This window comes from Parasteatoda tepidariorum, chromosome 10 (assembly GCF_043381705.1).
Source record: "Parasteatoda tepidariorum isolate YZ-2023 chromosome 10, CAS_Ptep_4.0, whole genome shotgun sequence".
Lineage (NCBI taxonomy): Eukaryota > Metazoa > Arthropoda > Arachnida > Araneae > Theridiidae > Parasteatoda > Parasteatoda tepidariorum.
This window is the reverse complement of record NC_092213.1, coordinates 48,593,469-48,608,467: the sequence shown is the minus strand read 5'-3', so window position 1 is coordinate 48,608,467 and position 14,999 is coordinate 48,593,469. Positions and strand designations below refer to the sequence as shown.

At 27.5% G+C, this 14,999-nt stretch overlaps 2 protein-coding genes across 3 annotated transcripts in view; one reads left to right on the top strand and one right to left on the bottom strand.

The window, feature by feature from the left end:
* Window positions 1-8,528, bottom strand: part of LOC107447630 (serine/threonine-protein phosphatase 2B catalytic subunit 3) — a 32,347-nt gene extending 23,819 nt beyond the window's left edge. The window contains exons 1-2 of one of the 2 annotated variants that reach the window (XM_016062587.4): window positions 8,236-8,528; window positions 2,087-2,290 (exon numbers count right to left, since the gene is read on the bottom strand). In XM_016062587.4, coding sequence (XP_015918073.1) covers window positions 2,087-2,290; window positions 8,236-8,284 — 253 coding nt within the window. In that variant the 5' untranslated portion in view covers window positions 8,285-8,528. Of the gene's footprint in view, window positions 1-2,086; window positions 2,291-7,978; window positions 7,998-8,235 lie in introns of those variants that run through there. The other variant, XM_043039535.2, reaches the window with a different exon arrangement.
* Window positions 8,529-8,987: 459 nt separating this feature from the next.
* The window catches only part of LOC107447634 (acylamino-acid-releasing enzyme), a gene marked incomplete in the record, with an annotated part of 40,028 nt that continues 34,016 nt past the window's right edge, over window positions 8,988-14,999 (top strand). The window contains 4 exon segments of the mRNA XM_043039536.2: window positions 8,988-9,147; window positions 11,008-11,068; window positions 12,822-13,045; window positions 13,878-13,971. Of these exon segments, the coding sequence (XP_042895470.1) occupies window positions 9,125-9,147; window positions 11,008-11,068; window positions 12,822-13,045; window positions 13,878-13,971 (402 nt within the window).

Sequence of the window (14,999 nt, the reverse complement as noted above, 5' to 3'; positions counted from 1 at the left end):
TATTGATCCTTTTCAACTGATAGGAAACTAATTCTACAGTTTTGAAAGCTATTTACATTGGTGTTTGGTCTTTTAAAAAAGTTTTGAGGAATTAATTCTGCAGTTTGCAAGAGTAGATATATTTTCAAAGGAATAAATTTACATTTATATGGTTGATTCTTTTAAAAAGAGAAATATTTTTTAATGCAGCATAAATAATTTATCATAAAAATTCAGGAAAAATTACTAAATTCCCCTTTTGCAACTAAAGTTAATTTTTGGTGCAATTTAGTTAATGCCTGTTAGGGAACAAATTGGACAAAATTTTATAAAGAATCATTTTAGAAAACAGTTAATGATTAAGATTAGAATATGTTTTGAACTATCTCATACAAAAATGTCAGATTTTGAAACAAGATGATGCAGTAGCCATTTTAAAACATTAGTCATTCAAATACTACCAATTAACTTTTTCAAATTTATTTACATTTATTTACTACCAACATGGATAGGAAAAAATCCAGCAGATTTTACAAAATATAAATTTCATGATAATTGTTGAATTATGTACTAAATATTTTACACATAGGGAATTTTAGGGATTTTTATAATCATTAAAATACAAAAACTAATATTTTCCAGTTATGATTGCCATTAAATATGCTTGAAATGTCATGCATTATGTTTACCCATAATTTTGAATAGTAATTAATAATTATTTAATTCATCATTAGTTAAAAAGATTTTTAATTATATTAAAAAAGGAGTTCAGAAAAAAATAAACTGAGCATTTCAGAATAAAAAGAGTTTTTTAAACTGATTTCTATAAATGAGGCTTGCTTCATTATATATTAAGGATATTTATTTAAATATTCAAGCAAGCATTAATCTGTGCAAAAAATTCTATTTCAATAGGGAATTTTTTAGAAAACCTACTCAATTTTAGGGAATTTTCCAAAATGTACAAAAACCAGGTGAATTTTTATTAAACCAGTAAACCAGGAGAAACTGGCAAAATCGAGTAGAGTTTGTAGCTATGTATTTACTAAATAACAAACATTTTAAGCTTTAATTAAGTACATATCAGCTACTTTCAGCACTGTTTAAAAAGGAAAAAGAAAGAAAATTGTGATTATCAGTATCATTACCATTAAATCTTAATATTACAGATAAGTGCAGATTGACTTGGAAAGATCAAGGCCCATAATATACCATTTTAAATATTATTTAAAAAAAGTTATTATGCCAAAAGACTAACAGTTTTGGGAAATTTCGATTCAAAAAGAAATTTTCTTCTAAGGAAATATTAGGCTCAAAGAATTTTCCACACTCCTGCTTATTTGTTCATGAATATTTCCAATAAATCATGACAATAATATATTCCTTGATAAGCAAACCATTTATAATTTTAAAAAATATATAAATGTTTGTTTAAATGAGTTAATAATTTTTTCAATCAATCAATTCAAAGGTTTAATTAAGTTACTATCAATAATTTAGTACAGATATTAGAATAAATTTCCTAATTAAATGTTGTTTTATCATTTTATAATAGTTTTAGTAAGTCTACATTCCAATTTATACAGCTTAGCATCAATCAAAGGAATACTTTCGAATTTCCATAATACAGAGAGCTACAAAACTAATTTTCTTGTAACCACAGACTTCAGGAGAGGTGTTAAAATGGGAGTAAATGAAAATTGATTTTACATGTAATGAATAGATGATTGTTGTGTGTTTTTAAAAGATGATTGTTGTTGTATTTTTAATAATTAAACAAATAAACAGATTGGATAAATTGCAATTTTACACATTTTAAAACCTAATTATTTAATATTTCCTACAAAAAGAATTTTTATTTTTGACATTAATTGCCAAAACCAAACGAGAGTTTAATGTCAAAATAATCCAAGAGCATAATTGATTGATCACTTGCAATTTTATTTGTATGTTTATTTATAAATATTTCATATTTATAATAGCTAATCATTATCCTTACTCCAAAATTTTGAGGTTTTTAACAATTGTCAAAAACTTGCCAAACCTGCTAAACAGATTTATTTTTTTATATTTTTTACAAAATCATGAACAAATTTTAGTAAAATACCTGTGACTGGTGCTTCAATATCAATCATAGTTTTTTCAGCCCTTAAAAGTGCAGCGCCTTCATTAATAATTTTTAAAGCACAAGGTTCATCCAATCTTCCTTCTAACACAAAATGCTGTTTCAGAACATCCATTCGCGGCTTTCCATTTTTAGAATCGAAAACTTCACTAATATTCAGCTTATGGCTGGGCGGAAAAGGAACGCCTAAAAAATAATTAAAATTAGAAAAAACCAAGAACATAATTGACTATACTTTTAATAAAATAATTAATAACAATGAATAATAGAAATAGGAAACTTGTACAACTTATACAATTCATTTTTCTTTTGAAAACTGCTGTTTTTAAAAAGCAGCTAACTTAACTTTATATACAGATAGTTATTTTTTTTTTTTAAATTTAATACTGAACTTCAAATAATTTTAAGGTCAACTTTAGGAGCATAGCATGCACACTATAAGTTGGCAGATTTACTTATAAGAGGAGCATTAAAAAAAAATTATAGAATAATTGAGAAAATTTTCTATAATAGATCATTAACTCTGTACATTTCAGTATACAGATAGTTATTTTCAATATACGGATAATAATTTTTTTTTCTTAAAAATTTAATTATTGAACTTCAAATAATTTTAAGGTTAACTTTAGGAACATAACATACAACCTCTAAGTTGGAAGTTTTACTTATAACAAGAGCATTCACCTTTTTAATAGAAAAAAAAATGTTATAGAAAATAATTGAGAACATTTTTTATAATATTTCATTAACTCTGTACATTTTAGTCTGAATATTAACCTCAGATTTGGTAAACTGCTAAAACTAAAGAAGGTTAAAGAAACTGCTACTATTATTAAGAGTATTGTAAATATTCACTTCAGATTCTATTTAAAAAATACATGGTAACAATTTCGATTTATAATGTTAAATTTTTAAAAATAGAATTATAATTAAGGTTTAACTAAAAATTGACATGGCAATACATAAAACTATATCACTGCATTAAAAATTGTTTAATGAAAGCAAATATACGATTTAAATGTATTAAAAATTGAACAAAAATGTGTTATTACAACTAAAAAAAAACCTAAAAGAATCACAAAATTAATTTCCCTGATCTTTTACAACAATAACATATGAAAACTAATGAAAATTACAATAACATATTTTGTTGCAATATCTTTAAAGTTAACAACTGATACAACTGCCCATTAGCAAGGGGTCTGCATAAGATTCTGCTTTCATAATTTAGTAAAAATATAGACAAATGAATAAAAATTTAATAAATTTATGAAAAAAGTCTTTTTCCATTTAAATAAATTATAAAACCATTTAATAGTATTTACAAATATTTAATCCCTTTTATTACAGATTGAGCGCCAATTGAAGACGTTATTCATCAACTTTTCGAAGGAAGAATTTTGTGTTGGTCTGTTTTTAAAATGAAAAATATTGTAAAAAGGCCATTTTTGAGATAAAATGTTTTCTTAAATTATCTGTTTTAAAGATAAAATAATTTGAATAGCATCTTTTAATGGCTCAAATTTATTCTAGAGAGATCCTTGTCAACTCTCTAACTAAAATGCAATAAATTCAAAATTACAACCTATTTTTTATTATTATTTCCAAAGGCTCATTAAAAGACAATTGAATATGTAACAAACAATAAATCTATGAATGAAAGCCAGCAGTCCAGTAGCGTTCCCAGATTGATGTCTGGAGAAGAGCAGGGCATCTAAACAGAGGAGACAAGTCCAACTCTTCGTGGAGATCACCCAAGGTAAAAAAAAGATCAGGAACCAGTCTGATGCACCGTAGATGTTTATTCAGGTAATCACGTCTAGATATCAGACAATACATGGTGACAGATTTCATCCTAGGCTTCCAAGTGACATGGAGAATCTGTTTAAACCATGTCTTATTCAAATTGCAATTTTTGAGTTCTTTGCGGAAATAGTCCCTGAAGATGTTCTTTATTAGACATATGATATTATTAAAAGGAAGACTGGGATTCTCTGGTGGACAATGCCCCCCCCTTCTTTTTGCCTGGAAATCGGCCCTCTAATTTACCAGAAATCCACAGTGGGGCAGAATCCATTGAAGCATTACTGTCTTATTATTGCTGGCAAACCAGTTGAGAAGATTTAAGTAATTAGCTAGGATTAAAGTTCTAGATCAGCTGGATGCATCAATCACTTGATGTGCGTGAATCATACAATTTTTGAAAAAAAGCCTAGATGTTGCCAAAGTTGTGTCAGGACTTGGGAAATGGCTTCAATCTCACCATCAACAGCCGATTGATAAACACCATTGGGAGCATAAAGGCAACAAAGTTCACAGCAAACACTAGCACCGGCGTCAACACAACCGCTCATTCAGGAACCATCAATATAAATTCTTAACCATTCCTCCCCAGGGTAAAAGGATTCCATTGTTTCGAGAGCGAGAGTTCTTAAAACTGTATCACTAGTCTCCGCTTTTGAGACATACAAGATCAGATCAAGGCAGAGAGAAAATCCTTTGCTAATAATGAGGTTGATGGGAAGAGAGAAGTGTGCAACCACGAAATTCAAATCAAACTTAGATACTATATCTGTAATTCCCTGCAGGAATCCAATTTGTGTTTTCATGTTTCTCCCATTAACTAGGGAATCCAGACTCAACAGAGTCAATCAGCCAGAAGTTCTAAGTAATTTCCCCCAAAGGAAAAGGGCTTTCACCTGAATAATCATCTTGAAAGGCTTGTTATCCCTGCTGAGCAGCACACAGTCAATAGGTGTAGTTTTCACAACTCCCATAATCAATCCCAGAGGCTGATTTTGAAAAATCTCAAGAAGGTAAAGAACCGGCTCTGATCCTGTGATCAGTGGCTAGCAACAGTAATCAAAAACGGGCAAAATATACGCTTTGTAAGAAGAATTCAAAATTGCTTTTGAGCAGTTCCATTTGGAGCCTGCTAGTATTTTTAAAAGATGAAGTCTTTTCAGAGCATGACAGTGTCTTCCAAATGAGATCTCCGTGTAAGTTGCCTGTCCAAAACCACACCCAAGTATTTGAAGTTATCAGATGGTTTCTGGAGACCTTAGTAATAAATTTGTGGGTGAAAAGGTTGGTGCATGAGAGAAAAAGACTCTACATGTCTTGTCGGAGTTGACCTTCATATTATTCAATGATCCAAGGAACTTTCAATGATCATAAATTACAACATGTAATAACAAGCCTATTTAATGCTAAAATGTAAATGTGTTTCAAGTACAGCATAGCACAATATTCTCTGCTACAAACTAAAATTCAACTAGTGGCTATTGGGTACCCTTATGGGTAGTGGCTATACCCTTCAAGTTGGTCCCCTTGTGTGATTTTTTTTAAAATTTATTAATTTAAAAATTCTGAATTCAAAATTCACAATTTAAATTTATATATAGATTCTGGAACAAAACAGTTGATTCAAGGAATACAATAATTAATACATTATAGGATTATTAGTTCAATAGATTTGAGATATAAAATTTTTTACAAATATGGGCATAAAAAAATTATAGAGCTTTTAAAGAACTATTAGTTAACAGGGGTCTGTCTAGGTTTTTCTGAGAGGTACCTATTTTGTGAAAATTTAGACATAATTTGTGAAATTTTAAAATTATATTAAAAAATCAACACAAAAATATGGTATAAATATGGATTTATCGTTTCTTAAGGCATACAAAAATATTTCAAGAAAAAGTATTTTGTGAAACTACCGTTTTTCCTAAAGTTAAATTTGTGAAGGTACTGGTAAAAAGTAGTAGATTTGGCCTTGACAGATCCCTGGTTAGTGTCAATTAATACAAAAATAATTTTTCTTTGATGCAATAAAAACACTAGCAATTTTGTCACAATCATTATACGCCAATCAATACGCCAAATTGTGAATAATTTACATAGTATTTTAATTATATATTAAACTAGGTACACTATATATAACTTAGAAAGGGGAGTTTGAGTCAATAGATCTACTTTTCAGTTTTGATTTTTTGCCTCATTAAAAAAATATTGCTGAAGTTTTTTTTTTTTACAAGATAAATAGCTTATTTCTCACCAATCAAAATCGTTTTTAAAAAGTTCTGTTGGAAATTTTATTCGAATTAATTCTTTTGAGGAAAAAAAAAATAAAAAACTGAACAATGGACTAATGTAACCCAACACTTTAGTACATTGGTCTACCACATGACAAAAAAATATACAAAAACAATATGAAAGATAAATATTAATCATTTTAAAGATTAATAGATTTAAAGTTTAATAAAACAAGTCTCTAATTGCCAAAGAAAACATTTCTACTGCAAACAATTATTTCTTTTGGCATGAATACTATAATTGAAAACCGATAGAAGTAAAAAAATATATCAGACAATAGAAGTGTAATTAAAAGCCTGATATTTCCTGAATCAGGTTCAGGAAAAATTAGACATCTTTATACATTATTATTTAATAAACATTTGTTAAACATAAAAACTATTTAAACTATTTCTATCATGTTCAATATTGATATTAAAAATATACAATCTCAAAATCTTATACCTGTAAAAATTTTGATCTTAGTCGTACTTCCTTATAAAGAATACCTAATGTTTTATAAAAATTTAATAGTTCATTTTTTTTTTTTTAAATTTAAGTACTTGGAAATTTTTTGTTAATTTTTAGCAGCATAGGTTCAAGATAGTCTCCTTAAAAAGTCTTTTTTGCCCATTTATCTTAAGAGCTATATTTTAAATTTTGTTCTAGTTTAATAAAAGGTGAAAAGCAACATTTCAAACAAATTTGTTTTTATTTATGGTGAATAAAACTACAATAGTGTAATTTATGTACATAAAATGTTCATTTGTAGACAAGAGGAAAGTTTATTAGTAGAGAACCTGTAAATGTAACAAGCTGTTATTTTGTAAAATGTTATCTAGTGGAATAATTGTAATTCATTGCTGTATTTCTACAGAAACAAATAAATTTTAGAAGGTAAAGTAGTTAAGTTTAAAAATTATGTAGCGATGCTAAATTACAACTTGTTCAAATAAAAATGGCACCCTTTTGCTGAGGCATATGATTCTTTTACAGAATTTATAGTACTAGTAGTGCAACATGTTAATGGAAAAAAACAAGCTAACATATTTAATAGTATTAAAATAATTAAGCCCTGTCCAATGTTACCCTTGGTCTGACCAACCTACCTCTCCTTATATATGATATTTACAAAAAATATTTTGAATTGCAAACTTTAGTTTTTCTTCTAAAAAAATTACAGTTAGTGTGTAAAGTTTTTCAAAAAACTGTGTTTTTTTTTTACTATATATAAATTACTTATATATTAAGTTTCCAATAATTCTTTCAAACATATTTATAGCTAAGATAATTTAAAGACAATTTTCATCAAATCTCTCAACTTTTTTACTTAGTACCCCTATCCCATATATTATGGAATTTTTATATAAGAGCTTTAATTTAATTTAGAAAAAAAAAATGCTACATAAAATTAAGCAATACAATTACTTTTTGGCAAAAAACAAAGTTTACACTTGCTTTATAATACATTTATCCTACCTGTATTTGTACAGCTGAAGTAAAATAATATCAATTTAAAAAAATACTAAACATTTCTTCTTTTTTCATTAGGAACCATAACTGCTGAAAAACTATCAATTACCGACAACAAAAAAATGATTGAAATTATAGAAATATCAATTTTCAAATAAATATGAAACTGCAGAACTTTAATATAAAATACACTATAAATCATCGTAATTCAACATACATTAATCATAATAAACATATTTTGTAATTCTAATAAACATTATACACTTCAAAATACTATTTTTTCATAAAATATTTAATAAAATTATAAGAAATTTAAAATTCGATTACCGATACGTTAAAAAAAGCAATCTAGCATGAAAGCTCTATCCTTTATAAAATATGCATTAAATGTTACAAGGTTAACTATCTAGGCCAGAAAGAATTATTGATCTTTCAATTAGCAAGATAATAAATACCAATAAGAAAGCTCACTTATTAAATACAAAAGTTATTTCAAATTGTATCAATTCCGTGAGAAGAATTACCCTATGAGGAAAAAGCTATAAAAAATACACTTTTTAAACATAGCAATTTGAGATACTAACTTTTTACAATACGATCAGATGGTACCGCTTTAACGTTATTAGCTGTCATAATGATGCATAAACTAAATTTAATTATAAATAACCAATTACTGAAAAGATTTGTTTTTATTAGCTACAAACTGAAAGAATTTAATATTTAGCATCCATACTGCAATGAACGATTCGTTTCGGCACTACTAGTAGACGACGTTGCCAATGTGGGACTTAAATACCGAAACCACCTGTTAAATAATAAAATCCAGGTAGAAGTTGTATGGAGAAAACGAAACTAAAGTAACACGAAACTCTAATGAACTGTGAAATAAATATAATTGTACTAGATTTTAATACTCAAAATAAAATAATTAAAATATATAAACAAAATCCGACGAAGAGTTTGCATGTTCAAGGATTTTTATTTCACATATCCATAAATTTAACAAAAATTAATGATATTTTAAATCAAGCAGAATCATAGAATGAATTTTTTCATAATAGATTATTAATTTAGTTATTGCAATATTATATTCAAGTTATTAGCGTTGACACGAATATTTTAGACGATTTATTTGATTGAAATTAATAATTCTAGGATATATTTAAAAATGTATTTCATTTAAATTAATTACATCATATGCTACATACAAGCCTTTTTGTATTTTTTTTCTTTCAAAAAATTATAAATGTGAAGCTGTACAATTTTCCAGTTTATTGTTAATTGTTCGCATAACGAACGGTTGCAACGTAACGATACTTTGTCGTTTTTTAATTTCGTGAGCAAGTCATAGTTATGAAAGAAGAATGAGAGAAGTTTTCAATTTATTCCGTACAATCAGAACACAAAGTATAAAATATGGTGAAAAGTGTTCTGTTTTGTTATCATGTTTAGTTTTAAATTTTCAAGATATTGATGAAAATATTGAAATTTATATGGTAATTTTGTTATTTCTTTGTAAAAGTGACCCCAAACTTCATGTTGCTGTATGAATAATTGATTTTATGCGAGAAAAATTAAGTAAAATATATTTATATGCTGAATTTTTTGCCAACTCCTTTTTTTTTTTGTAAAATATTTCGTGTAAATGCTCAAGTTAATTTATTACTATGTAGCTTGTTTAAAACAAAACGGGAAACAAAAAACCTCTGCAGGAAGAAACGGCATCGTTTCCCCATCAAATTAATTTCACTTTTTAATGTTTTCTGAATTTTTGAATTTGTTTGAAACTAGCATTATCTTATCAGATATATATGGAAGAATGTGATGATTTAAAACGTCGGAAATTTGTAAATAAAGGAGATAAAGGAAACAATAATTAGGTGAAACAATAATGTTGGTAAACATTATAATAGAGAGTCATGAGAAGTTCAGTATTAGAACATTTAAGAACACTCTTTTAATTAATTTGTGGAAATCAGCAAAAAACTATGTATATAAGCTGTTTGTGATGGTTTTATCTATGTCTAACACAGTAAAAAACTAACATGTCAAAAACTTGCCAACCCTGATTAATAATCTATTAAAAATATTTGCCCAAATTCCTTGGGAAGATTTCTTTGGTGGTGCCTATGTCAAAAAGTCTGGCGAGTTTTGGGCATTACCAATGGAGAAACTAAAAAAACACACAATATGGAATAAACTCAACCACTCTTGGGCAAACACTATTTACGGTTGATCGTGTAAAGCTAAACGCAGATGGCCTTAGCGGTTATTAAAATAAAGCACCATCCAATATTATTATACTTGTAGTGTTTCCACCTGTTAGAATTTATAAATTGAAGAAAACTCGTATGAGTGGTAAAATTGCAGGGGAGATTTCTGTATCATGATCTATAACAGAATAATCGCCAAGTCTTGGCAACTTTCGTGCGGCGGCCCACGAGAAACTAAAAAAAAACATCACAGAAAGGGACCAACTCAAAAGGTATAGCTCGGAACCACCCGCGCAAACATCTACATGTTTTTTATTTATTTATTTGCAAGTTTGAAATCTGCCTGGCACCTTGGTCATTATTGTTAGCTTGACAGATCACAATAAGTCCCACAGTGGACTGATCGTTAAGACACGGTTCCCAGCAGATCACCGAAGTCAAGCATCACTGGCTACGGTCAGTGTGCGGGTGGGTGACCACTTGGATCAGTCTGCGTAGGGACCGAGGATGTGCGGTATTGGTCCTCGTTAAACGGTGCTACCGTAAAGTGCTCGACTTCGCGTGCAGGTCCTCGAGCTACCGAAGCAGGGGTGCCATCCCCTCCGCAGAGGATCAAAATTGCGATGGCATGTCTTCGGATCATCCTCTGGGATGTTTCCCAGACCGTCACCAATAGCCCATTGTGCAGCTCTAGTGCGACGTAAATTAACAACATCACAATAAGGAAATATCCCCTAATTGCCCGTAAATTTAAACAAAAATCGCAATAATAAAACTTCCTTGAATATTAAGCCTGTTCCCACATCGCCTCATAAGCAGAGAGATACACCAGAAGTTTTCTGAATTTCTTCCGCTATTAAGAAGCTTGTTATTGTTTACATTCAGTCAACCATTTGTGTATTTTCTTTCAATTGTTTCTAGTTAAAATGGCAATTTCAGTTAACATGAATAGGTATTGAAAAGGAAACATCCTCATAACCATAAAATATCTGAAATAATCTAAATTTATTTGCCTATTCTCTTTTTTTAAAAAAAAACAGCTTGTATAAATAAATTTGTATTGAAATTTTATTTCTTACTCGAGAATGTTTGTTTTGAAATGTATTACAATTAATTAAATAAATGCATTCTTCATATTTTTAGGTTACACCATATCATAAGGACCACATCAAAAACTAATTTTCTATCCACAATGTCAACAAAAGTAATGCCAAAATTTATTAAATATGTTCTGAAAAATGTATTAAATATGTACATATATATGTTTTTATATGTAAATTGAAATATAATCTGATAAATTGCATCAGCAGATTTCTCTGTTTATGATTTTGTAGCATTATATTAGTTATAAAATACACATTAATTTTTCAGTTTGAGTTTTTCAAATGCCTTGGTCTTGTTAATGTTATTGTGGAAACCACTACAGCATTTTTAAAAATAAGAAATCGAGAAAGCTCTTTTAGCCTTTTGAATTGCTTTTTATGTGAATTTGTGCAAAAATTTCCTTGCCAAACACAGTATCCCTGTTTAATAACCCTTGGGTAAAACTGTTTTTCTGTTTAGAAAAGCGCAAAAAAATGGTTGACAGTTAAAGAAATATTATATTATAAACCACCAAATCTAAAATAATTAATTTCATATCAGGTTTTATTTGGATATTTTAAAACTAATTGTGGTTACCTTAATATTTATATTTAATTTCATGTGTTTTAATATTGTATTAGTTCTCTTTTTACAAATTAAATTTTTAAATTTCTGATTTCATTATTCAGTGACTTTAGTAGTAGCTTTCTTTGTTCCTATCTATGGTATTAAGCAATATGAGCTCTATGGCAGTGAGCAAAAAAAAAGGGACCATCCTTAATAACTTTTGATTGAATGAGCGAATCTTCACATTCTAGGACTCAATCTCAATGTTTGAATGAAGGGTGTACTCAAATAGGCTAATTAATAAGTGCATATGATATTTATTATCATGATATAAAATGATATAAGTTACGGAATTAGACACAAAATTTACTTTCTCTGAATAAGCACGCCTTTTTTTTCTTCTTTTTTTTTTGTTGACGGATTTGAATTTTTGACCCCAAAATATAGGAAGTTAATGGAAAATAATATCCCAATAGCTTGGTCAGAAGAGCTGCTCTAAAGTTTGGACCCCTTAATGTTAATCTTACTTTTTGCATATTTTGCTATATCTCGAGAATTTTTTAAGCGAATTGAAAAATTTTTGCACCCTTTTATAAAATTTGTTTATCCACAGATAACTTAGTAAGTATTTGTTATTTAATAATGGTCGAAAAATTTTGAATTGTAAGGCATACAATTTTTTCCATCATTTTAAAGAAGATAATTTAACTTTGCAAGATACAAAATTTTTGCAAAATCGGTCAAATAGTTCCTGAGAAATTTAATTTCAAAAAAGTTGTACAGTAATGAACTGATTATCCGGAACCATCGGGACCATCGCTATTCAGGATAACTGATTTTTCCGGTTTTCTGAATTGCTACAAAAAGCAGTTTTTTTTTATTGTTAAACCCAACTAAAAAAAAATTTGGAAATATAATCTTAAAAAGAAGAAAAAAACGATGAAGTAATACACTAATGATTATTTCCAAAATGAGGGTAAGGTAAAAATCTTTCAAAAAAGAAAGAAAAATCCTAAAATCTTATGAGGAAAAAAAATTTTTTTTTTTTAAATGGCAGGAAAATTCCTTGAATTTCGTTCCGGTTTTTTGGTTTTCCGGTTTTCTGATTTCCGGATAACGGGTTCTGTACTGTATATGTGAAACTAATTTCTCAGGAACTATTTGACCGATTTTGCTTTTCGCCATGTGAAATTATATTATTTAAAATGATGCAAAAATTTGTATACCTTACAATTCAACATAATCATATTTAATTATCAATGGTTAAGATTTTTTTTTTTTGTTACTTATAATATTTTACTTTTTAGACTGAACAATATGTTGGGCTTTATAAAGAAATATCAGCTGTGCCTGCTGTAACCTCTGCTGTTATCTTGCCTAAAGCAAGCAACAAGACACTGTTATTACATAGCACTTGGAGCTCTCAAGATTTAGTTAAGCTAGAAAAGACTAGTTTCTCTCGTGATTATGTGTTTGACAGTGAAAGCTTTAAAATTATTTCTACAGGAATACCTTATGATACAAATTCTTTGTAAGTTTTATTTAAGCTTTACTTTTAAATTTCTTTTAAGTATCTGATAGAGACGCAACGAAATAGAAAGCTTGGTGTAATACTTTTAATCTGGTTTTTGAGGTTGATGGGGTTTTTGGATGTTGTCAAAGAGCTTAAAGAAACAAAAATATTATTTTAATGAATTAACATAAAGTAAAGGCATACTTATTTTTTCAAACAAAATTATTTTATAAATTTTGGAAAAAATCTCTAAATATATTAAAAAATAAGATGTAAATTGTCATAAAAATAAGCTTAAAAACTTTATTCTTTATAAAAATGTATTTAAATTAATAAAATTGAAAAATAAAAATGTTTGTAGGATGCTTTACTTTTAAGATATAAATATTTAGAAATTCATTTTAGAGTATATACTCTTAGAAATTTACTATCAAATATGTTTAAATCTTTAAAATTTGTTACTTTAATTCCTCAGTAATTGCAATTTTTTAAACCTATTTAAATATTTATTTTTTTCTATAAAAATCCAGAAATTTTTTTAGCCATTTCAACAGTTTTTTTTTTTTTTTTTTTTTTAATGATTTGAATTTTATTACTGTGTTTTTTTTAATAATATTCAACTATTACATGCTGTAGTAATGTCTTTATAATTTTTTTAGCATGTAAATTTCCAGTTTATTATTATTATTTTCAATTTTTGGGTACTTCTCTGCATTGTTTAAGAACCACTGCTATCCCTATTATAAACTCAGTTAAAAAATCAAATGTGAAATCATTAGTTTGAAGCTCATATTATTTTCAAGCAAAATATTACTCTTTATAATTGTATTTAATTAAATTTATTATTTAGGGTGCATCAGTCATTTAGTAAATCGGGAGAGAAGCAGGCTATTATAAGGGGAAACAAGTCTTCAAAGAATTCTAATGAATGTTATGATTTGGAGGTAAGTTTATCTGTATTTATGAATATTTTAAGCCATTGCTTATTGCTGGAAATTTGCTTTATTTTCAATCATGTTAAAATTCTTATTTTAGCTATATAGCAAAATAACTTTTAATTACTTTTTGGTAGATATGCCTTGTACTTATTTGACATATAGTTCTAACCTTTGCTTCATCTCAGTCATTTGAGCAATAATAGGTATTGGATTGATTGATAGATGAATATAACATTTGTTATTTTTGATAAATCAATTAAAAATTTCATGGATTTTTTTTTTAAATTTATATTTTTTTAAAAATATCAAATTTATATTTTTTTAAAAATATCAAATTTATTAAATTACAAATTTAAAAATCTAAAAAGTGTTTAAATAGCCTATTTTTTGAAAATTGTTCTTTACAAATTACGCTCTTTTAAGTTTTGGACGAAAAATCATATAATAGTATGTAATATATTATGCATAACGCATAGCATTTAACATCTACAAGGAAATCAAAACCACATACTGACTTTCGCACCTTTTTTTTTTGTGCAGATTTTGGGCTGAAATTTATGGGTTTTTTTTCCCCATGGTTTTTGCCTTTACATTTTTTAAGGGTTTAGGGTGGGACCTGATACTAAACACCTGATATCTAAAAAAAAAATTGCATTGGATGTCAAACAAAGTGGTGTTTCTGTTGCCGAACAAAATGTTGCATCGAATGTCAAACTCCTTATGTCAATTCATTTATTTATTTTTATGATTTTTTTTTAAAAAGAATTAAATTATTTTACTTAAAAAAACTATCAAATTAATTTTTTTTTAAAAAATAAAAAATTTAAATAGACATAAAATGTACTGATTGTTCGTGATTTTCTCAGGGGTATGTGGTTTTTTGATAAAATATCTACTTTCACGCATGGGTTTTGCAGGTTTGGGCTTGAAATTTAGATTTATTGACATTTTGCTTTTATGTTTTTTCATGGTTTTGGGTTTCATTTTATGTCTGCTGTAGAATTAAGAGACATGTTCTTTGCTAATTAATAAGT